At 39.9% G+C, this 23,906-nt stretch overlaps 1 protein-coding gene across 1 annotated transcript in view; it reads left to right on the top strand.

The window, feature by feature from the left end:
* The window catches only part of arhgdia (Rho GDP dissociation inhibitor (GDI) alpha), a 33,816-nt gene extending 11,097 nt beyond the window's left edge, over nucleotides 1-22,719 (top strand). The window contains exons 2-6 of the mRNA XM_084415901.1: nucleotides 11,966-12,161; nucleotides 17,570-17,653; nucleotides 19,185-19,261; nucleotides 19,664-19,727; nucleotides 20,925-22,719. Coding sequence (XP_084272027.1) covers nucleotides 11,975-12,161; nucleotides 17,570-17,653; nucleotides 19,185-19,261; nucleotides 19,664-19,727; nucleotides 20,925-21,124 — 612 coding nt within the window. The 5' untranslated portion in view covers nucleotides 11,966-11,974 and the 3' untranslated portion in view covers nucleotides 21,125-22,719. The remainder of the gene's footprint in view (nucleotides 1-11,965; nucleotides 12,162-17,569; nucleotides 17,654-19,184; nucleotides 19,262-19,663; nucleotides 19,728-20,924) is intronic.
* Nucleotides 22,720-23,906: the final 1,187 nt, after the last annotated feature.

Genomic DNA, 23,906 nt, shown 5'->3' with positions numbered 1-23,906 from the left:
CTCTAATTAAGTTTAGTCTTCGTGGGTTCGGGCCAAGTACTTGTGGTGCTCTGTTACCCACAATTCCTCCGTTGTGCTGAGCTACACATGACTCGACGGTGGGGATAATTGTTGTTCCTGCACACTGTGGCTGTTTGGGCTCAATTCATCTTCCTTTAAGACTGATGGTGGAAAACGTCTGTTTCCTTTTTGCTTGACCCCACTTTGTTTTGTGCTTGTCCCTGTGGATTTTCTTCCCATATTGCCTTGTCATCTGTCCATGTGGCACAGATTTCAGTTCACTCTTTTACTCTTAAATCTTTCACAATGGCTATGTTTACATGCAACCAAATAATCCATTAGTAATTGAATTGCCTTCATGTAAACACCTCAAGCGATCTGATTGAGCTCGATCTGAAAGAAATCGAGGGGCATTTTTACTGCGCGATCAATATAAGCTGCACAGCACAACGGTTCATACTCATTGTCTCCAAAGAAATGGATAAATATTAAGTCTGCTGTTTAAAACAAATAAAGAACCAATGTAGGAGAATGGTTATTAAGCGCAAACAGCAGGAAACTGTGTATTCTTGCAGTGTGCGCATGTCAAAAAACTATTCCGATTTGAAGCTTGTGACATATAACCCGATCACTTGTTTAGCTTTCATGTAAACACTACGTTCAGATTCATCAATCGGAATGAATTCAGTCCGATTAAAGGTGCTCTAAGCCATGTCACGCGTTTTTTAGGCCAAAACATTTTTTGTCACATACAGCAAACATCTCCTCACTATCCGCTAGCTGCCTGTCCCCTGAACACACTGTAAAAAAACACGTTCTCTGTAGACAGCCCAGGCTGCACAAACGGCAACAAAAACAAACTGGCCCAGCCTGGACCAGGAAACATAACAAACAGTTTTCCAGCCAGTAACCGACAAGAATGATTTGGGGGTGGGGGTTGGGGGGTTAGTGCGCGTGCACATGAAGGGGTGTGTGTGGAGTGGAGGAGAGAGAAGCATGAAGAGGGAAGTTAGCTAGAGGAGAGATGTCCTAACAACGACTAACGTTAAAATTGTATATTCTTGAGAATTTTTATACGGCCGACACACGACCAAAGAGACGACGTTCCGATGAACAAATAACAAAGTATAGGGAAAAGGAGAAGAAACGCGAATTTACATCCAGAAAAGCGTTCAAAAGGTGGCGAGAACTCCGCCGGCAGAGGAGCTTCCAATCCGACATTCAGGTCGCTCTGTTTTAGCTGGACAGGGTAAATCCAGTTTTTTTTTTTTTTTTTTTTCTAAATGGTTCATGACTGTTTCAGGAAGCACGGAAGGGAGGGGGAGGGGACGGGATGAGGAGGAGGGCGAAGTATTTTGTTTGACAATACTTCGAACATCAACAAGAAGTGACGTCACCCAACATCGCTTAGAGCAGCGGTTTTCAATAGGTGAGGCGCGCCTCCCCTGGGGGGCGCCAAAGAGACACAGGGGAGGCGCGACACGCGAAGAAAAAATAACTGTATGCAGCTCTATTGATATCGGTAATTGTGTGTGCGAGTATTAGCTTTAAAATGCGTCGTTTCCTTGTCCCAAGTCAACAGAAGTCAGCATTAAGGGAGGATACGAGCCCGGGAAGTCACCTGTGAGTAAAAAAAACGATCCGTGGCGACGGTTTTGCAATCCATTCGCTCAGTTTATTAACAGTACTCACGAATTCTCAAACCGTTCCCTTGGTTTAACAAATCGTGCCCATGGATTAATAAACCGTACCCACGAGTTTCTAATCCGCGCTCTCAGACTTGTTAACCGTGCCTTCAGTTTTTGCAATCTGTACCCACAAATTCATAAACCGTGCCCACGTAGTATTGCGTGACGAGTTCATAATGTGGTGAATTCCCGCTCCCATTTCTCATTATATAGAGACGCGCGTCACGATCTGCGCACTGCCGCGTCTCGCGCTCGCCATGTCGCCAGATTCAGTATCAGTGCACCTTATGAACCATGGCGTTAACTTGACCTGCATTTCTGTCAGTGCGTGACTACAGCTCGTTAATAAACTACTGCTGTTTTTTTTTTTTTTTTTTTTTTTTTTTTTTGATCCATTTCATACAATGTCTTCATTTGGCAAGTGCACTTGCGCAAAAACGTTTTTCATGTTCAACTGTTTTTGTGTGTGTGGATGCTGCTGATAAAATAGCTTCGCCGAGACTACAAAGAGACATGCATGTGTGTGTGTTAGTTTGTTTCTTTTGTAAAAGTTTCCCGGATATAACTTCCCTATTTAATGCACAATTTTCCTTACAAATTATATTATCAGCATTACAATGTGAGTAAATGTAGCCGTGTAAAATGTAAGGGTTGATGCCACCCTTATAACAATGTGCATACGTTTAGATTGGAACATATTTAATAGCATGGAATTACAGTGTAATTAGTGTTAGCTCACTATCTTAGCCTTTTTCAGTGCATTAGGTGAGGTAATCTGATAATATTAGTGATTCTTATTTATCAAAACACTAAAACTGGTACCGTTTTGGAGAGAAAATGGGTATTTTTAATCTCTCTATTAAACCCATCTCATGGTGTGTGATGCTGAACTATCATGAGTTTCTAAAGGTTTTTGAATTCTTTGCACAGTTATGAATATTGATATTTTATGTGCAACAATAGCATGCTCAGGCTCAGTGGCCTTTCGCCTAATTTTAAATGCTTTTTTTATTTTTATTTTTTATAATATGATTTAAATGGTGATGAGTGTACTGATTTGATGCATTTTAAAAAGATGGATGATAGATATTCTTCAATCTTTCTGACAAAGAACAAAATATAATGTGAATTACAGTAAGTGCAATTTTTTTTATTTTTTTTTATTGTAGTGCACAGTGTTTATTATAAGGGGGTAGAATCCGCATCTCAGTACTCACTACTCACTACTCATGAGTACTTTTAAATAAGCTACATTTTACTCTTACTCAAGTAGTTTTTTGGACAAGTACTTTTTACTCTACTCACACTAAATTTTTTGGAATGTAATGGTACTTTTACTTGAGTATGTTTTTTCAGTACTCTTTCCACCACTGCTGATTTTGTTCGAGATGATGTGCATCTCCTTCAAATGTGCGCTTAAAGCCCAGACACACCGTGCCGATTTCAGCCTTCAGGTGCCGTCAGGTGTCGTCGGCGGTAGCTTTGGCGCTGATTGCACATGTTAAGCATGTTTTGTTGACTTGTGGTTAGGCCTACTGATGTTCAGTGTTTTTAAAAGTAGCTTTAATTAGGCCTGCATGAAGTTGGAAATTATTTGCTGTTGCAAAGAATCGTTTATGAATGCACTTTTAAGAAAGTTGTGGAAATAAAATAATATTTACATTTTATCAGTTGTTATTGAAACTCATCATTGCCTGGAACACACAAAAAATGGCATTTACTGCAGAGGCGTGTGTGGGTTAGGGCAGGCGGACAGGATTTTGGGGAAGGGGGGGCTCGGCTGTCCTTACCTACTCTAAGGGGAGGCTCACATTCACCCAATTTGAAAACCCCTGGCTTAGAGCATCTTTAAAACAAAAGTTGTGCATGTAAACATAGCCATTGTTGCGGCGGCCACGGGATGCGTTACCGTTGTGTTGAGGTTTGGGGTTAAGTGGGACAGAAAAGTATTTTTCTGTGCAGTGTTGTGGTCTGTCGTTTGCTGGAGAAATGTTTCAAATGAAGTGCCAGTCTTTTTTTTTTTTTTTTTTTTTTGAAACTTGTCTTGAGCCCTGTCAACAGAGTGAAAAATAGTTAGGCTATGTCTGGAAAACGAAGCAGCATCTAGTGAGAGTCTCACTTTCCCTTTCCCTTTCCCAGCGGATTAGACCTACTGTTTAATTAACACGAGTGCTCTCCATAGCTACAGTCTCCTGGCTGTAAGATCGCCTTACGTAACAATATTATTATCCAGAGTTAGAGGCTTCTGGTTTAAGCATTACAATAGTTTACTTTGACAAATTCACATGTAACAATGTTTGATCATCAACACTATTTTTATTTCTTTTTTTGCCCTACTTGCTGGACGTCACATGCCAGCCAAGCTACTGCACTTGAGAAGAATGGGAATGTTTTCAATGGGTGTTGAAGCCCTATTGTTCAACAGCCTCATTTTCTTCCCCATCAAACTATTTATATCATCCGTTTCGAGTAGCTATATCAATGCAGAATTCATAGCCTAGAGTCACTTCAACTTAGACTTCACACGTCTTTGCTGTACTCAGTTTAAAACCTAAGGACAACGGAGTCTCTTGAGGAAACTGATTGGGTTTGTCAGGTAAATCCTCTTTACCTGGCACCGTTTGACATCCCACCGCTCTTATCGACACTTCCCCCCTTTAATTAGCACTAATCTTGACTTCATAATCTCGTTAAGTTTAATGGTTGCTCAGTAACGAGCCTAATCTTGGGCTTTGTAACCCTTAGACTAACATGTTAGTCCTGCTCAGGCTTCCCTAGTGATGACACTTCTGGATAATCCCTAATTAGAGTGAATTAGACTCAGCTGGACAGAATCGGATGGAAAAGTGGGTGATGCCGACGTCAAATTCAAGCCGTCTCCACTATCAAGTGCGTGAACTGGCCTTGACGCCTCACTTTGCCTTGTTTTCATCGACCAGACGCTTTATAAAGTCACCTGCTGTTGTTTCCCTAGGTTATGTACTTGCTGCCTATGTTTAGAAAAGAACTGCTTCACCCTTGTTAAGCGGTTTCGCCGTCATGCTCAGCTGTGTGAAATTACCCAGCACTCCTTTCTGCATTTTATTAACGTTGAGGCGGCTGCCAAATGGCTAAGGGTGTGTTACTCTGGCAGCTAAAGTGATGTCATCTGGACAATAAATGCTTACAGGCCGAACTCGACCTTGTTTTCATGTTTTGCTGATTCTTCAGCAGAAACGGATTGTATTTCGTCAGTCTTAATTAACTTTTGCCAGCTCCAAAAAGGGACATGAGCTGCTTTTTATTACTCACGGGTGTTTTTCTGTTCTGCTTCCCTCAGCCTGTTTAGCTTCTCGACTAGGGAGGTCAGTGTTCATTAAAACACTGTTGTCATAATAATTTACTATCACTGAATCTATAAATTGTAAATGTTAATAGCATATCATGTAATACCATGTCAACCAGACAAGAGTTCAACAGAAAAGATGCACAGTGAAATAATTCTAACAGAAATGTACTCGAGTTAAAGATCCCACTACTCTCAAAAGTGCACATTTTTCCCCCAAAATACTGAAGCAAATGTACTTCGTTACTACCCACCTCTGCATGTAAATATTTCTGCCTCGTGCGATGATCAGAGTCCCCATCGGGTCACAATTGGAAGTTATTTCAAACATTCGCTGGTTTTGAGCTGAATTTCGTTTTAAATGTCTTTAACCCTTAAAGACCGATACAGTCGCCCGTGGCTGAAAATAACTATTGTGCTTAAATGTTTAATAACTTTTTAACCGCTTATCCAATCTGTATGCTTTAAAAAGTCTTGTAAAGAGGAGATTCAGTTTGTCGCCTTTGGACATTCAGAGGCTCCGTAGTGAACGTGATTGAGTCATCAAGTTTTGATCAGCATTGATCCGTCAAAGAAACCCATGCGGTTTGTTCCTCTGACACCGTGTCCTAACCAGACGCAATGCGATAAGATTCCAGCGACAAATAATTTGTCTGTCCACACTAGACGTGACGCGACTGCAAGATGCGTCGAAATCAATCAAAACCCACAGCCAATCAGAACAGCGTGTGGGCGGAGTCTCGCGGCGAGTGCACGGCACCAGAGAGTAATCTTGACGGCACTCGCAAGAAAATTGATAAGTAGGCTACATAATCAAATTCACAAATATTACACCATTTAAACATTATTAAAAATACATAGGCTGAGTTTCTAAAACAATATTTGTCACACTTGTCTGTTCACAGTTTGAACGTTCTTGCTTCCATTTGTTTAATTTCAAGATCTGAGGAATTATCTATTTTTGCTTTTAAAGCTGGGAGCACTAAATGATATTCAAAGTCACAATGCATGCTTTTAACATTAAATAAAGCACATAAACAGTACCTGAGATTATCAGTGCCACACTTTGTGTTTGTTGTTCCAGTCGCTGTCGTGGTTGGTTAGGACAAAAACTCTGATTAACATGGAAAAGATACCTTTTATCGCGTGTCGCGGCGTCGCGTCACGTGTAGTTAGGACACGTGTGAGCCAAACAGGAATGCCGCCCCCAGATTAGTTGAAACTACCATCTACTCATCCAATAAACATAGGTTTTGGTCCGACAGTGGAAACACGGCTAGTCATGTCAACTGCATCTGGGCCAAATTTTGTGTTGATATCTCAAAGCAATCAAAAGTTATGGGATCTGGAACCACGGTAGCCTTTTATCAAGTCCAACAACCTCTCCAAACAAGTGATCTAAGTGTTTAACAGAGCATAAGAACTACTTGTGTGTAAAATCATAAAAGTATTTATAATCATAAGTAGCAAGTAATAAAATCCTTGTTGGATGAGTTATGATCTTGCAGCGCTCTTTCAGCTTTGTGCTCCTATTCTGTGGCACTTGGTAAATCAAGACCTGTCGATCTAAACGATCCATCCAATCCAAGCGCGCTCCATCTGTAAAACCGTGTCCGATTGGTCTCTACTAGGGCTGGAACTAACCATTATTATTTCTATTGATTATTTTCCAATTATTCCACCACCAAAATGGCTATTATTCATAACCGTTTCACCCCTACATCAAACTCGTTAATTTCCAGAAATCAAGGAAAGCGGTTTGTCCTCTTCAGCATGCCCACTTTTAGAGCTTCACACACCTCTGAACCAGATAATCAAGCTCTTCAGGATCACTAGAAATGTCAAGTCAGATCAGTTGAAGCCAAACTGCGATGAAGGTGGCCCTCCAGGAGCAGGAATGGACACGCCTGGTTTAGGGCCAAGGGGAACATGACGACAACCCATTATGTGCCTCTCGCTTCTGATCCTAAACTTGAAAAGCTAGCCGCTGGACCGGCGTGCCAGAGCCTGCTGATGGAGAACGGCCTCTTTCCCTGTCAGGAGTGTGAAGAGGCCCAGAATGGAAAAAGCTGTGCAGTGTTATCTGAATTCCTGTCTGACCGTGGCCAAAACCATCCACTGCCAACACTGAGACTGTTTTCACAAGGCAAAAGATGACTTTGAAGATTCTCCTTGAATGTTACGCTCTTTTATTGATTACATTGTGTAATTTTCTAGTTGATAGTCCTTCCATATTAATGATAAGGGATAGAGCAGAAAACAGTTTTCGTGGCTCCAGCACATTAACCGCTAACCACACTACATTGTGTGCACCAGTAATGCAGTCCGTTTGGGAGTCTCCCGAAGTGTTACGCAAACAACATCTGTCTTCGATATGCAGGACCTACAGACTGTACTAGTACACCATATGCTGAGAGGATGTTTTTTTCTCTGTTCCCTGGCTCTCCCGGTTCATATCTCACGGCGTTGGTTCATATGTGGTCCTCACTAACTATTTGTCAGATAAGCTGGCAGATCTTTGCACTTTGTTTGAAACAAGTTGGCTTCGGCTCTCAGTATGAATTCAGTATAAATAAATTAACTATAAATTAGTTTAACTCATTTCTTAGTATTAGTAGTTTTTAATCATTATTTAATGTTCATTGCTTTGAAAATAGATTAAGATTATCAAAGTATCGATACTGAAATATCAATAATCGATTCACTGATACCAGATGCACTTTCTATCTCTCTTCTCTCCGATGGCGAAGTGACACCCGCCTCCTGTCACTCACTAGTATCATTCCCACAGGTTTCGCGCTCACACTAAAAGCGTTCGCACCACTGATCTATTGTCACTCACATAAAGCCGCCTCTCAAACAGCTTGTGAGAACCAAATTTAGTTTTTTTTTTTTTTTTTTTTTTTGGCTTATTGTACTTAAGCGGTCAAATACATGCAAAATTATGCCCGTCTTGCAGAGTATTCAGGTAAATACAGTCAGTTTTGGAACATAAATAGTCAGGAGAAAATGCATGTTGTGTAACAGTATATTGGATCCGTGCTTAAGCTCTTAAAGTGACAGCAGCCTAATAAACCTGCTGCGATCTGTCATGTTAATCAAATATAAAAGACAGAGATAATCACTCGCTGCTCATAACTGAATAACATTTGTAACTTTAATTGTAAGCATTTAAAGCATTTTTACATTAAAGACTATCAGTGTTATTTTGCCATTGATTTGCCTACTTTAATTTCTGTAATTTTCTTCTTGCATGAATACTACTTGTTAGACCCACCTGAAAAACTTAAAGCCATGTTTATTTAATTTGTCTCTTTATTCTATTCTATTGTATTTATTTGTGCTATCGTTTCCAGTTTATTTTAATTACTGACCATTTACTTGTCTTTTTTATGTAAATTTAGTTTATTCAATTTGTAATTTAAGATATTTATGACCCAAATAATAGATAATAATAAATTATCTGTATGGTCGTATACAGTATATGGCGGTTTCCCCTGTGGGATGGAAAATGGTATCGAATATCGATACTTTTCAAGGTATTGTATCGAAATTCCAGTATCGTGACAGTGCTAGTTTCCACAAAACTATTAAGCAGCACAACTGTTTTTAACATCGATAATAATCAGAAATGTTTATTGAGCAGCAAATCGGCATGTGCAGGGCTCCAGACTAACTTTTTGCCTTGGTTGCACTGGTGCGCCTAACTTTTTTATTTAGGTGCACCAGCACAAAATTTGGGTGCACCCAAATTTTTCCTCGGCTGTATCACCTTTAACACCACAATTTTAAGGTCACCTTTTTATCACGCTCTATACACATTCATATATATTATGTAAATGAATTTAAACAAGAAGGTGGAGGTAAAAACTTTTATTTATTTTTTGAAGCACAATTATTAACGGTATTCCTACTCTTACCGATACTGCTTATCGATACAGTACTTTAACTGTATTCTTATGGTTCTTTTTGTTTTATATATAATAAACAAAGATAAACAATAGATAAACAAAAGATAAACAATTAAACAAAGATACACTTTATATAGGCCTACACAGTGCTTTAATTTCAGGAAGGCCTACTACTGTTCAGGCATAGTCTAAAAAGAAATCTAATAAAGTAATAAAATGTAAAATAACACTGTAAAATTTATCATAAATAGATTAATGCTTATTAAAGCTGAAGTTATTCTTTCGAGAGCTGTGAGTGATTTTTCTCTTGTTGTTTGATTTGCAGTAATGGCGCAATCGTCAGCATGTTTATTAGACTGCGGCCCCTTTAAGACCGGGTGCAGATCTAATAGGCTACTGATGCACCATATTCTCCCAACTATTTCCATAACTACGTCCATTTAAGACATAAACTGTTTTTAGTGAATCTCAAAGCCGGTAATTTTGACACGCTTTTGTGTACAATTGATCGTTTAGACGCGCACAATCTGCACATGAAACCGAAAGTATAATTAGCTTGTCTCGGTCTGTTTCGGAGCGCGCGCCGCCATGCGAACAACATCTCTTGCGCAGATTTTTGTGTTTTTAATAGCTCTTTCAATTATTAAACGCGTCCCGCAATTTAGCAACAGTAGCTAGACTGCATTTACAACAATCACCGATTCTGATTCTGAGTTTTAGGGAGAAATGACAGCGTGATGCTGCGAAGGGAAGAAGTTGCGCGTAGTTAGATAGTTTTTAATGGTTTTACCTCAATATATTATTTTTTATAATCTTTGGAAGCCGAAATTTAAAATAAAATCAGACTAATATAACAGACCTTAAGTGTAACCAGGCTACGTTTGAATGTTTAATTCTGTCCTCCGTCGTTACTCATTAAGCAGGGCTGTCGTGTTGTGCGAGCTGTGGCATCACGTGAGAGAAGAGTGTGAGTTCCGTCAAAGGAGAACAAACGCCAACAAACGTTCGTGCAGAGGCAGCGGATGCGAGGACGTTAGGTGCACCGGTGCGACCTAGGAAAAATGTTAGTCGCACACTTACAAAATTTGGTCGCATATGCGACCAAATTGGTCGCACTCTAGAGCCCTGATGTTATGATTTCTGAAGGATCATGTGACACTGAAGACTAGAGTAATGAAAGTTCTTTTAAATTGTAATTTTTCACAATATTACAAATTTGTACTGAATTCATCAAATAAAACAAAATCCTCAGTTTTAATAACCTTTTTTTAATAACATCATGAATGTCACGCATGCTTGAGTTTGTGTAGTTGACAAAACCGCACCGTTCACTCACACACAGATATGTAGAAAATGCAGATACATATTTAAATAGCACTTTTTTGTTGTTGTTGTTGTTGTTTTGCGGTTTAATATTCACAGACACTAGTCCATATCGCCATTTATTTTGGTGTTCAGCCCTACTTTTGATTTATTCATTCAAAATTATGCCAAATTGTTTGTTCCGCATTGTACAGTAAATTAATTTATTTTATGTCTGGATTCTGTGGTTCACATATTCAGCATCACTGAAACGCCCCTACACAATTGAACTTCTTAATAAAAAACTTGCTGTAGAACTAGAACTTGGCCTGGATTTGTCAGCAACTTGCCAAAATCACAAGCGCAAAAGATCACAGCGAATCGTGATTGCTCTTTTGCAGATGCGTCTTCCAAGTGTCAAAGCACGCTGAAAGCGCTTCAGTTCTGTTATGAGTGTGATTGTGTGTTGTTTAGCACGCCAACACCATGTAAGGAAAGGCCACAGTGAAGCGAAGTGTGCTGCAGCTCTGCAGAACAGGAAACTACAGAAGCTGCGGTAAAGGTGAAGCAGTCGTATCATTCGGACTTTAGTGCGCCAGGAGGGAGAGAACACAAGCACTTTCTGTTCCAAGCCCTCTGCATTGCAGCACGAGTGTTTCTCTGCATTCACTTCTTCTTTTAGCGTACGTCTTTGAAAGGCCTCGCTGGGTGAAGACATGAGGACGTGACACTGACATGGGGATGTAAACATCCAGACAGCGAAGCGAATCACATGCTAATTCAGGAACTGGTTGTCAGAGTAATTTGTCATGAGTAAAGATAACAGTCTTTAGAGTCATTAGTTTGTGAATCGGTTTACGAATGTATGTTTGTTCTGCACGGACTGAAGTAGATTACAGTGTTTAAGACTACTATATATATATATATGTATATGTATGTATGTATGTATGTATGTATGTATATATAAAAGGAAGGAATTAGTACTTTAATACAATATATTGATCAAAAGTGACAGTACAGGCTTTTAATGTTTCAAAAGATTTATATTTCAAATAAATGTTGTTCTTTTGAACTTTATTAATCAAAGAATCATGAAAATGGTAACGTTTCCACAAAGATATGATGCAGCACATCTATTTTTAACATTGTATAATATTCAGAAATGTTTCTTGAGCATCAAATCAGCATATTAGACTGATTTCTGAAGGATCGTGTGACACTGAAGACTGAACATTCAGCTTTGATCACAGGAATTAAATATATTACAATAGAAAACTTTTAAATTGTAAAATGGATTGCTGTTTTTACTGTATTTGACATGAAATAGATGCAGCCTTGGTGAGCATAAATGAACTTAAACTCTAGTATATATTACATAACTTGTATAAATAAATTGGGAAATTATATATAGATTTTTTTACTCGTGAATCAGCCTAAAAATAGGCAACACACACACACACACACACACACACACACACACACACACAGTGCTGTGTAGTGTATTTGAGTCCTTACAGTAATTGGCTTTGACCACTAATGCAATAGTGCTGAATACAGACGCCCACATTAGGCCGCTTCCGTTGGTGAATTCATTTCAAATCCATTAATAGTATTAAAAATTAACACGCGACGCTGGAGGAACTGATCACATGACGTTATGTGGGTCAGATCTCCATTTCTGTGGATATTTGTGGCACGTTTGTTTCCTCTACCCTAACCCTGTTGCCGTTTCCCTCCAGCTGTGCATCATGGCCGAGCAGGAGCCCACACCAGAGCAGCTGGCCGCTATCGCAGCGGAGAACGAACAGAGCGAGACTGTCAACTACAAGCCACCGGCACAGAAGAGCCTTCAGGAGATCCAGGAACTCGACCAGCATGACGAAAGCCTCCGCAAGTACAAGGAGGCGCTGCTGGGCAACTGCAGTGTCGCTGCAGGTGTGTGTCACTTTCTCGTACTCTCTCTCTGCTCTGCTCTGGCCTAGTTTGATGAAGGTTTCTGTACACGCACACACACATCTCAGATTGTAATGTAGCAGTCCCTTTCCCAGAATTCATCACATGGACCTGCTCTTCTCTCAACATGCTTTAATTTGTAGCTTATATGATTAGTATGTCTTGGCATGCACTACCGGCGTGTGTGTGTGTGTGTGTGTGTGTGTGTGTGTGTGTGTGTGTGTGTGTGTGTGTGTGTGTGTGTGTGTGTGTGTGTGTGTGTGTGTGTGTGTGTGTGTGTGTGTGTGTGTGTGTGTGTGTGTGTGTGTGTGTGTGTGTGTGTGTGTGTGTGTGTGTGTGTGTGTGTGTGTGTGTGTGTGTGTGTGTGTGTGTGTGTGTGTGTGTGTGTGTGTGTGTGTGTGTGTGTGTGTGTGTGTGTGTGGTTCTGATAAACCCTATGTTATGGGGACAAAATGCCCCCACACAGATGGCAATATCCTTGTAGGGACAATTTTGTTTGAAACATGTAAAACGTGTCTTAACTCCGACTCATTGGTGCATCACATGATGCTCCTTTTTCCCCCCCTTTTTGTTGTGTTAATGCATTCAAAAATACTTTAGTTGCATTTAGGGATGCATCGATATGAACATTTTCAGCTAATACCGATAATTCTTTATACTTAAAGCTGCAGTCTGTAACTTTTTTGGGTTCAAAATTTGAATATTTGAGAAAATAAATTTGAGCAAGTACGTAACCAGCCAGTGTTCAGAACTCTCTGCTTGCCTTAGCTCGATTCAAAACGTAAAGCTTGTAATGATGTTTTTAATTCCAGTGGTACTGGAGGATTTCCGCGGGAAATTCGAGCATGTCTTTGCGTCATTACGTCACATCTGTCCACATAAAGAAGGAGTCTCAGCTAGTGGGCTATGAGTGTGAGGATGTTGGAGATTTATAGCCTTTTCTCACAGCACTTGATATAATTAAACTTATCAATTTGATGGCGGATCCAGAAAGGTTCAAACGACAATCACCAGTGACAACTGGAGATTCACCCGTTGTAAAATGCAAAAGACCACCATGACCTCGGAGTGGCTACAGAAAAAAAGAGACTGCATCCGGCCCATGCAAAGACAAGGACAAATATCGGAAGGGCATTAAATGTAGTCACGCAATGCTGATGTTGATAACATTAACCATTTGAGAACAAACTATAATTTGCACGGTTTGACGTGATATGATAAGCAATTGTTAGATTTAATCGGTGCGATTTACTGCAATGCTTTTTTTCCCCCTTAGTTGGTCAGAACATTAGTGGATGTTACTTGTTCAGACGACATTTTCCTTACTTCCAAAAAGTAGAACCTGTGATTACGAATGACAGTATCCCCACCGGCGCAGTGACTGACAGCCGCACATTCTCCTCAAAACATTGTATTCATCCGTGCTGTGCCGTGCCGAGGCACAACCCATGTAAAGTTGATAGTTCCGCAAATAACTGCAATTGCAGATTCCGAACAGAGATGGCGACAAAGAGGAAAAACTACGGACTGCAGGTTTAAAAGCCGATAACCGATATATTGGCTGATAAATCAAAATCCAAATTTTTATATAATTTCTGAGAACCTGATTAAAGAAACAAAAGCCTCACCATTAAAAGCATTAAAATAATGTTCTCATCATTATCTTATGTAGCTTATATGACAGACTAATGGAGAGAACCCTTGCAGCCCCTCATGACCTTTAAAATTACCTCATGACCCAATAAAAACCTATTTCTTTCTAAAATATCTCCTCAAAAACTTAAATTATTCATAACATTTGTGTAAAAACAAAAACAAAGTTTTAGAAGAGATTATCACACGACACTGAAGACTGGATTCAGATTTGCATCATAATAAATTGCATTTATGAAATATATTAAGAGCATTGAACTTAAACATTCTTATAAATATATTGTTTTAAATGGTGACATTTCAGATTATCACTGTTTTTACTGTATTTCTGATAAATGCAGCCTTTGTGAGCATGAGACTTCTTTCAAGAACACTTAAAAAAAATGAATACCGACCCCAAACTTTTGACAATGTCATGGAAATGTTATTGCCTTTTCTTTGACGATTATACAACATGACATTTTTAGAGGCACTGAATTGAAACTTTTTCAAAATCATATGAAACAAACACAATTACAGAACATACATTTCTAAGCGCAAGTGTTTTAAACTCAATTTTTGAAGGATTTTTTTTCTCCTCTCCCTCTCTCACGATTGCTGTAGCTCCAATCGCAATCCACTTCTGATATTGTGTTGCATCGTGACGTATCGAACCGTAGCTTGATAAATATTCAGCATGTGATTTCTTCTCCAGATACGCGTGTTGTTTCAGGATCATCAGATAATGTTGATCCAGGAATGTGTCCTCCTCGGGTAAATGATGTTGTTCTGGGCTAGAGCTGTAGACTCTTGGTTAGCGTCTGCTGTCCTCTGTCGTCTCTCAAAAACGAGGTCACGTCTCGAGAGTTCGTGCTTCTTTTGCTTTCATCAGCAGTCCGTCATTACAATAACCCTGCGTGTTACGGTTCATCCCTTCACCTGAAGAGCTTCTTGAATCTCATTTCCTACTGTAGAGTGACTAAAGCACCACACAAACGTCAGAGATGATGATGATGATGATGATGATGGATGATAATCTCCAGCTGTGTGTTTGTGTAGTTCCTGCGTTTACGCAGACGTCAGTTGTTGGGCTATTGGTCGTACTCTAAACAAAATTCTGAAGTTGCTTATAAAACAAGCGGCAGCAAATGGATTTGCAAAAGTTTGTTTTGCCCAAATACACCCGCTCCTCGTCTTCAGCCGGCCGGCTAAACACGACATTAGCGGAGGTTGAGCTGCTCAAACAAACAAAAGTGTTTTCTGGAAGTTCTCGTGCTCAGGAAGTCAAGCTGTCAGCGTGTCTGTAATCTGGGATAGGATTCGTTATTTTAACATTTGTGAAGTTCATTGTTTATTCCAAATTAGACTTCATTCTGGTGATAAGAAAGTACTGTTTATGTAACATTTTACTTGGTGTTGTTAATCGTATGCATCACAAGTGAGAAACATTCCAGTGAGACTTCCAGTGAATTCTTGGTTCAGTGGTTGCTGGGTTGTTTGCTCTGTGTTTGTTTACTGTTCTGACCGCCAAGTCTCTGATATCAGGCCTGAATTTGGTATGAGTGTTGTACATGATTTTACTCATTCCCACGAGTTCAGCTTTTAAGTTTCCTTGCAGGAAATTCCTGCAAACATTTATTCACTAGCATGCAAGTTTAGCGAGTATATTAGGGTGTGTTCACACATGGCAAGTGTGGACGCTGACATTCGAACCCTGATGCCTCCAAACAAGCAGGCCAATATGTAGGCTAATGATCATACTAAAATAAACAGGTAGGCTAATAGCTATTCTTCTGATCTTCAGAAGAATATCTCAGTTTTTTCATGAGGAGTTTAACGTTACACATGGCATTTCGTTAGCAGTTTTGGTAGATTTGGGCTTACACTTTTTGAAGTCTTCATATAGCTCCTTGAGATTGCGTTCCAGATGACTGTGGAGATTAGTTTCCTCTCGACATGGCCAAAATTTCTCGGCACGACTTGGTGACACCGTCACTTATGTTCACACATCGCGTTTTTTGCGCATGCAAATTCGTTATTTCAAATGCAGGCGCGCGGCAAGCGCGCTCAAAATGAAAGCACATTTTCCCAGGCCCGCCTATGCCGCAACAAGATGAGATCATCTTTTCAGAATTCCGCAAGCTCACGCAGGTCATGGTTGCATAACAGCGACAGACGCAAGCGCTTGTAGAAAGGAGGAGAGAGCGGCGCGGCCGCGCTTTCCATGCGTTTTTAGACGCGAAATGTGAACGGCCCCTTTCACAGTACCTGCATTTATGACACGTCTTCTCTATTAAAGCCAAAATATTGCCATATTTCAGACGTACAGTTCTTTTTAGGCACAGGCTCTTCGCTGTTGTCATTTTCCTCGCTTGTCTCTCACCATTAGTTTTTATTTTCCACTCTCTGCTCTGAGCCACTAGGTTCCCCTTTGGGCCCGATCATAATAGCACCTACTGGGGAGGCGGGTATAAAGATAGTAAGGCCCCATTTGATTGGTCGAATTTGGATAAACAACCTATGCATGCATCACACAAATGCCTGGCACATAAAATAAATGCAATTTATCGCACCTCTCTGCGATACGGATATCGCGTATACTATTATCGCGATAATGATAATTTTTATCGATATATTGTGCAGCCCTAGTCTTGACCTGCTTCCAAACAAAACTCTGGTGTGGTTCGAATGAAATATGAACACAACACGGACCACAGACATGTAAACGAGCCAAAAACAGGACGTGATGCCACAAGATGTGACCCTAAAAAGGGCTGAATGCTCAAGCACACCTGTTTTTTTCTCATCATAGTGGCGATGTTACACAGGCGATGTTACACGGCGATGTCACACAGCAGATCTTTATTTGTGTGTGCAAACGTGGAGCTGTTTTGATTCCTTTGCAATTTTTATAAGCTCTTTTTGAGTCCTCAGCTGGTCAGAATACCATCATATGTTCTTGCCCAGAACACACAGCATTGTTTTAGATGTTCGGTAAGTTCCGTCGTAAAATCTGTCCAATCAGGTTGTGAGCGTATCCTTGTTCCTTGTGTTTTGTATCTTTAGGTTCTGTGTTAAAAATGACAGTGTGAACGCTAAGCGAACCAGGACTAAATGTATAATTTTTCTCTTTTTTTTTTCTTTGGTACGGTTGCACAACATTCATCTTAACTGTGTAAAATATGAATACAATGATCAACGTGTATGAATATAGCCACATTTAGAAGTCAAGACCATAATCAGAACGAGCGCTCGATTGCCAAAAAGAGTGAGAATCGGTTTGGCCTGTTGGTTGAGGTTTGGAGATCAACACACACGTGAATCTGGCTGCACTGTTTTTCCAGTTTTCCAAACTGAGTTCAGAGTTTGAAATCAAATCCTCTTGTGCTGTGTGAATGCTTTTGCGCAATGAAAATGACCACATAGTAACATCTCGAACCCAAGGTGTGCGCTTAAATATTATTCGGCACATAATTGCATCAGTGTCATAAATAAAAAGGAACATGATGTGTAGCGTCACATGCATTGGGGTATTTGCAAGATGCTCTTAAAATATGTTGTAAAAACACAAATACATTGAGTGAGCATTTAGGTAAATTAATACATTTGTCTAAAATATTTCCCCCCTCAAATAAAATAATACATCCTTTCCATAAGAGTCAGCCATTTTCTGAAATAAAATTCAGGCCCTGGATGTACAAATGTCAATCTACAGCTTTTCTTATGTCATTTTCTTGTGTCTTTTGTTCACTTTGCAGATCCCACCGCTCCCAACGTTCAGGTGACACGGCTAACTCTTGTGTGTGAGACGGCTCCCGCCCCGCTGACCCTTGACCTGCAAGGTGAGTAGAGAACACTTGTGTTCTTAAAGGGATAGTTCACCCAAAAATAAAAATTAATGTCGTTCCAAACCCGTAAGACTTTCGTTCGACCTCAGCATTTTTGTCCATCCGTGGAAAGGCAATAAAAAAAATCACGCTTCCAAAAGTTCATAAAGACATCAGAAAAGTAATCGATATGAATCGAGTCGTACATTTTAATTTTATTCATCAGTGCACATCAAATATGGTAAGCGGAAGCTCAAACATGTGAATACAAACCTCGTTGTTTGGCCTTTTATTTAGTAATGAACATTACAAATATGTCTTGAAAATAAGACTTAGCATGGTTAGCATGAGACCTGTAATTTTGACACAATTTATAGCATGTTATATATTCAAATACCCTATTTATATAATCACATCACAACAATGTATATGTTGTGATGTAATAGTCTGAGCTCATTTCTCTTGGATATATTCATGCCGTTATTAGGGAGTGTTATTTAAGTTATGACTAAGCCAAACCAAACCTGTGGTGCGAGGTAATCTTACGGTCACATGACCCAGATAAAGCACAGCAGCCTAAGAGCTCAAATCTGAGAGAGAGAGAGAGAGATAGAGAGAGATGAGAGTGTGTGTCCTGCAGCCATCTGCTGGAAACATGATTCAACTGCAGTCTGTCGTTCACAATCAGCCTCATACCACACCTGACAACGCCAACTCAACCAACCCTATTTTTTTATTATCCAGGTCATTATTAGTGGTCAACGGATACATGCTTTTTTTAATGGCCAATGCCAATATAACAGGATGGCTGATATAAATAGATAACCTCTGTAGTCTCATTTAGACACTTGTTATCGACCTTTCAAGACAAGTAAAAGCTTTGAAGTCCCCCTGTAGTCAATCATTTTATCCATGAAAACTCATCTTTGATCACCATAATGACACATGTAAATGTTTTTCCTTCCTTAAAAAAAAAAAAAACTTGAATGTAACTCGACACCCTTGCCTCATTTAGTAAACGTGGTTCTATGAATATGCAAATGAGCCCCACCTCCACTCACTCACAGCAGCTCAGAGATCCACTGGTTGGACGATCACACGTTGATCTGATTGGTTACAAGGTAGTTTGTGACGTCAGAAACACCAGCGATTTCAAACCGTGTTTTTGAGACTGTCTTTGGTTCACTGCAGTTTTAAGGAGAAAATACTCAGCAATGGTGTCGACTTATGAATTTACACATGGTTTGACTTAAAGCACATTAAAAACACCACATAGACATATAAACAACATTTAAAAGCTTGATTTTCACCACAGAGGGGACTTTTAAAGAAATCTCAAAGGACATTACTGATGTATTTTATGTCATAGAATAAAACTACCCAAAAGCTCTTTGGTTTTGGCCATTAGCACTCAGTACCTGACAGTGATTCTGTTTCTCATATTTTGGTTTTGGCCCGCTGTGAGGAATATTAATGTCACAACGCTTGGCTGGTATTTTGACGGGTTCGCTGTAGTATCTTCAGCGTGTGTTTGTTCCTCTCTCAGGTGATCTGGAGTCCTACAAGAAGCAGTCGTTCGTGCTGAAGGAGGCGGTGGAGTACAGGATAAAGATCAGCTTCAAGGTTAGACGATCACAACAGGACACATTTAAACAGTGACTGCTAGGGATGAACGCTATCACACAGCTTCTAGCATGATACAACAATTGCACGGCACATTAACTGTGTGCAGTAGAAGTTACATTATCACTGAATTTCCAGTAAAATAACTAAAGTTTATATTTCATAACCTTGCATTAGTGTCTGGATAATTCAGTAAATTACTGGTAATTATTCTATCATCTTATTTAAAGCTTGGACGCCCCGTACTTCCACATTACGTCATAGCTGCGTGAATAAACCTGCTGTGGGATAAACATTGTGTACTGACTGCATATGCAAACATGCTGCACTGGACCTGTTCCTGTTTATCAGTCAAATAACGTGACATCACTGGTCCACATTTGTATTTACATCTGTTTACAGGTAAACAAAGAGATCGTCTCCGGGTTGAAGTATGTACAGCAGACCTTTAGGAAAGGGGTGAAGAGTAAGTGCTCTTTAAAAATTACACAATTTTGCATTCATGTTCATGCATGTCACCCGCAAATCAAAAGAAAAAAAGACGGTTCTCCTAGTATTCTCTCGTTTTATTGATTTATTTTGGATTCTGCTAAAAAAATGCAGTACTACAAAAACGACTATGATGTATAAATACAGTAATACTTGGTTTACATAATTGTATTTATTTTACTCGTGACTTTTTCATGAGTATTTGGCAACACAAAGCTCAACATTTTGCAATGGGCTTCATTTTCTTTCAAGCAACGGCATATTCTTATTGCTTGACTTTTCTTTTAATTTTGGGGTGAAATTATAGGATCCACATATGTTTTTTTTAAAGGGGTTTGTGCAATGTGCATTATATTGTTTTGGTCAGGTGATTAGATATTAGGGACTTGGATAGGGCCGCCTTTCCATTCTTCTTGGAATGCTGTAATGTAAACTCTGTGGCTTGTCTGGTGGGATTTTGCTTTATTTAACAAGAAAAGCCTTAATTTCCTTGAGGAACTGGATGTTGGAAATCTACCTCTTTCTCCAACAAAGCAACCCATGTGTGCTTGATAGAGAGGCCATGCAAATAATTATGCACAAACAAACAGGAAGTAGGAATGGACAGTAAAACTAAATGGGGAAACTAAAACTGGCAGAATGTGTCGGAAAGTCACTGTATTAATGAGCGAATCATTCATTTAACCAATTCATTCAAATGGCGGATTCATTCAGGAACATGATTGAGTCATTGAATCATTGACTCATTCTTTTAAAAGTTTGTTTGTGTTTACATGGATTCGTTCAGTAATAAAACACCCCTGCATGTTTCTTAGAGACACGCAATGATTCTGCGGTGCCTTTTCTTGGAACTCCTATTTTTCTATTTTCCTAAGTAAACTGAAACTGAGAATTCAGTCTAAAACGTAACCCAGTATTAACGACTTGTTTATTGAACTGTTGTATAAAATCAATATCTCGTTTGCAATCACGCTGATATTTGGGAAGAGCATCACTCCTTGCTTTATCATGTTATAAATGTAAAATACATAAACTCGTACAAGGGCATTTTTGCCTCCATATCTTGAATTTTGGGGGGTTTTTGTTGAAAAATGTGATTGCTCTAACCTCCACTGACAATGAATTATTATAGTGTTATTTAATTTCAACCTCTTCACCCGTTTCTTGTGTTCAGTTGACAAGTCTGACTACATGGTGGGCAGTTATGGGCCCCGGCCGGATGAATACGAGTTCCTGACACCCTTGGAGGAGGCACCCAAAGGCATGCTGGCCCGGGGCACTTACAACATTAAATCCAAGTTCACTGACGACGACAAGCACGACCACCTGTCCTGGGAATGGAACCTCAACATCAAGAAGGACTGGAAAGATTGAGTTGTTTCCAAACCCCCATTTTCCTCCTTGCCATCCTCCTACCTAATTCCTCGCTCCCTTTCTTCCCCTCCAACCTCCTCCAGTTCCCTCCATCATCATCGTCATCATCATCATCATCAACATCAACATCATAGTCCTGGATTAACTGATTCAAAGGAAAAGGATTTTTCTCACTCCGTCCACTTTCCCCCCCATCTTCAATCCCTTCCTCCATATTCCCTATCCCTTTCCCTCCCAAATGAGTATTGAGGCTTTTCATGAAATATATATGTGAAAACAAACAAAAACGTGCACAATCCATATTTTGTGTTTTGGTTTGTTTGTATATAAAAGTAAAACCAAGAGGAAAAAAAAAAAAATATTCAAAAAACCTCATGGATACTTTTGACATGGATGTTATTAGTAATCTTCACTGCCCCTTCGTCTTCCTCGTGTGTCCCGAACCCTTCCCGATTATCCCACGTCATTCCTTTTTCTGACATTCCTCGTTTTCTTTTTTTAACCATGATCTGCCTTTATGAGTGTAATGGGAGAAGGTGCCACTTGCTGATATTTTTCCACTGGCATTCCCTCATAACTCAAGTTTGCCTTTGCCCAGAGGGAACGTGTCCGATGCCTTTGAGATGAGCCTAGGGTTAGTGTAGCATGGGTAACTGTTAGCGATTGTAGCGGCGCAGGTCTTTGCTCGGCTCTCGGTATGAATGTGTGCGTGTCCGAATATGGTTTTAGCTACGTAAGGTTCGTCATCCTGTCCACTAGGGGAGCCGTACTAAGAATCAGCCTTGCCCTGCTCTAACGGCGTAGGGTTTTTGTTTAACCATTTCATCGCCATGTGGCCTTAAAAATGATTCCTGTAGCAAGACATTGAGTAGCTGCCTTTTAGCATCTTAAGTTTAAATTCACTCAAGTCTTTCGTCCTTAAGAGGCCAAGGTGCTTTACCGACTCTTGCTCCCTCAAGGGACTGGCGGTCACATCTTCTGCCTCGTTTCAATTGGCTCATTTCAGGATGGACAACCTTGAAGGCCAGTAGAAGATAGTGAACCTTGATGCTGAGCAAGCATTTTCCCCAATTCAGTTATCAAATCCGTTCCAAAGACGACTGGTGCTTCATTTACAGAATGTGCCCTTTTGCTTGTGGTTTACGTGAGTTGCGAGGTTTTAAGAAGTCTGATTTCACTAACAGATCTCAAGTATTGAACTATTCTACAGAAAAATTACCAACACCATAGATTGTGCCTCCAAGTATTGACGACCACAAGCTGCTCTCGATGCGAAAACCTAAGGGAAAGAAAGTCAGGACTCTAAAGGAGGTGCATTTGTAGTGGGACAGATCTGGAGTGAACCTAAATCTCAACTCTCAGTTCCAGTCCAGGTGTAGTCTGACCTCAGTGTTCAAACGAGAGAAGGATGTGCTCATGCATCACTTGTACTGTTTTATACACGCTTCTTTTGTTTGTTTGTTTTCTTTGGTGACATTGCCTGCAAAGTAGTGGCTTGTTGTGCTGGTCTAGAATGCTGCTTCTCTCTTCACCTGTTTGTACTTATCTGGAGATTACTGTTCACCTGTGTCAACATTAAAGTGTTCAGAACAGACCGTTTCTTTTGTCTTCCATTCACCGACATGAATTCTGTACCATTGTTTTTTTTTGTTTTACTTCACCAGGGTGATGTCTAGATGGGAAGCCTCATTCTGACTATTTGAACTTAGTGGCACCAAGGTTAAGAGTTGTCTTGTAGTCTTGCATAGCCAGTCCTGACTATCGGCATAAAGTCTGGTCTACATTAGAGCTAGGTATACTTCATTTTCTGAGTACTACTCCATTGAGCACACCAGCCGTTCAAAGTACACTCCATTGATAGTAGCTACATTTACATGGGACACCGTTTGTTGAATGAATCTGAACGTAGTTTACATGAACACTAAATAAAGTGATCGGGTTGATGTGCGCGTTATGTTACAAGCTTCAAATCAGAATTGATCTTTTGACATGCGCGCACTGGACGAATATACAATATACCGCTGTTTAAACATGCTAACCATGATTGCTTCTTTTCTTTGTTTTAAAGAGCAGACATAAAGGGATAGTTCACCCAAAAATGAAAATTACCCCATGATTTACTCACCCTCAAGCCATCCTAGGTGTATGAGTTTCTTATATAATTAGGAGATTATTTTTGATTTTCTGACTTTGAAGCCCAAAAAAGCACATCCATCCATCATAAAAGTAATTTATACGGCTCCAGGGGCGTAATAAAGTCCTTCTGAAGCAAAGCAATGGGTTTTTGTAAGAAAAAATATCAATATTTAAAACTTTGTATACCAAAATGACTAGCTTTCGGCAGACAGCCTACGCAAGTCGACATTTTTGGGTGAATCATCCCTTTAATATTTATCTATTTCGGGTCCCAATTTGGAGATTACGAGCACATGAACCATTGTGCTGTGCTGCTTAGATTTATCAAGCAGTAAAAACACCCCGTGTCCAAAACAAGGCGCCTGAGGATGAGAGTCTGAAACGAGGACTGGTGGGACGTTGTCCTGCTGCACTTCACAGAAGATGAGTGAAAGGAGACTTTTAAAATGACATGACAGTCATGACACTATTCAACGGCTTATTCCACGCATCATACGATCAAGTGTTTGCATGTCCTACAATCCGAATGAAATTTGAATAGGATTTGGCCAATTCATTCCGACTGACGTGGTTGCATGCAACTTTTTTATTCCGACTGCTACTAATCCGATTATAAGCGTACATGAAAATACAGCTACTGCACACG

Source organism: Rutilus rutilus, assembly GCF_951802725.1.
Source record: "Rutilus rutilus genome assembly, chromosome: 1".
NCBI classification, from domain to species: domain Eukaryota; kingdom Metazoa; phylum Chordata; class Actinopteri; order Cypriniformes; family Leuciscidae; genus Rutilus; species Rutilus rutilus.
This window is presented reverse-complemented; position numbering and strand designations above follow the sequence as displayed.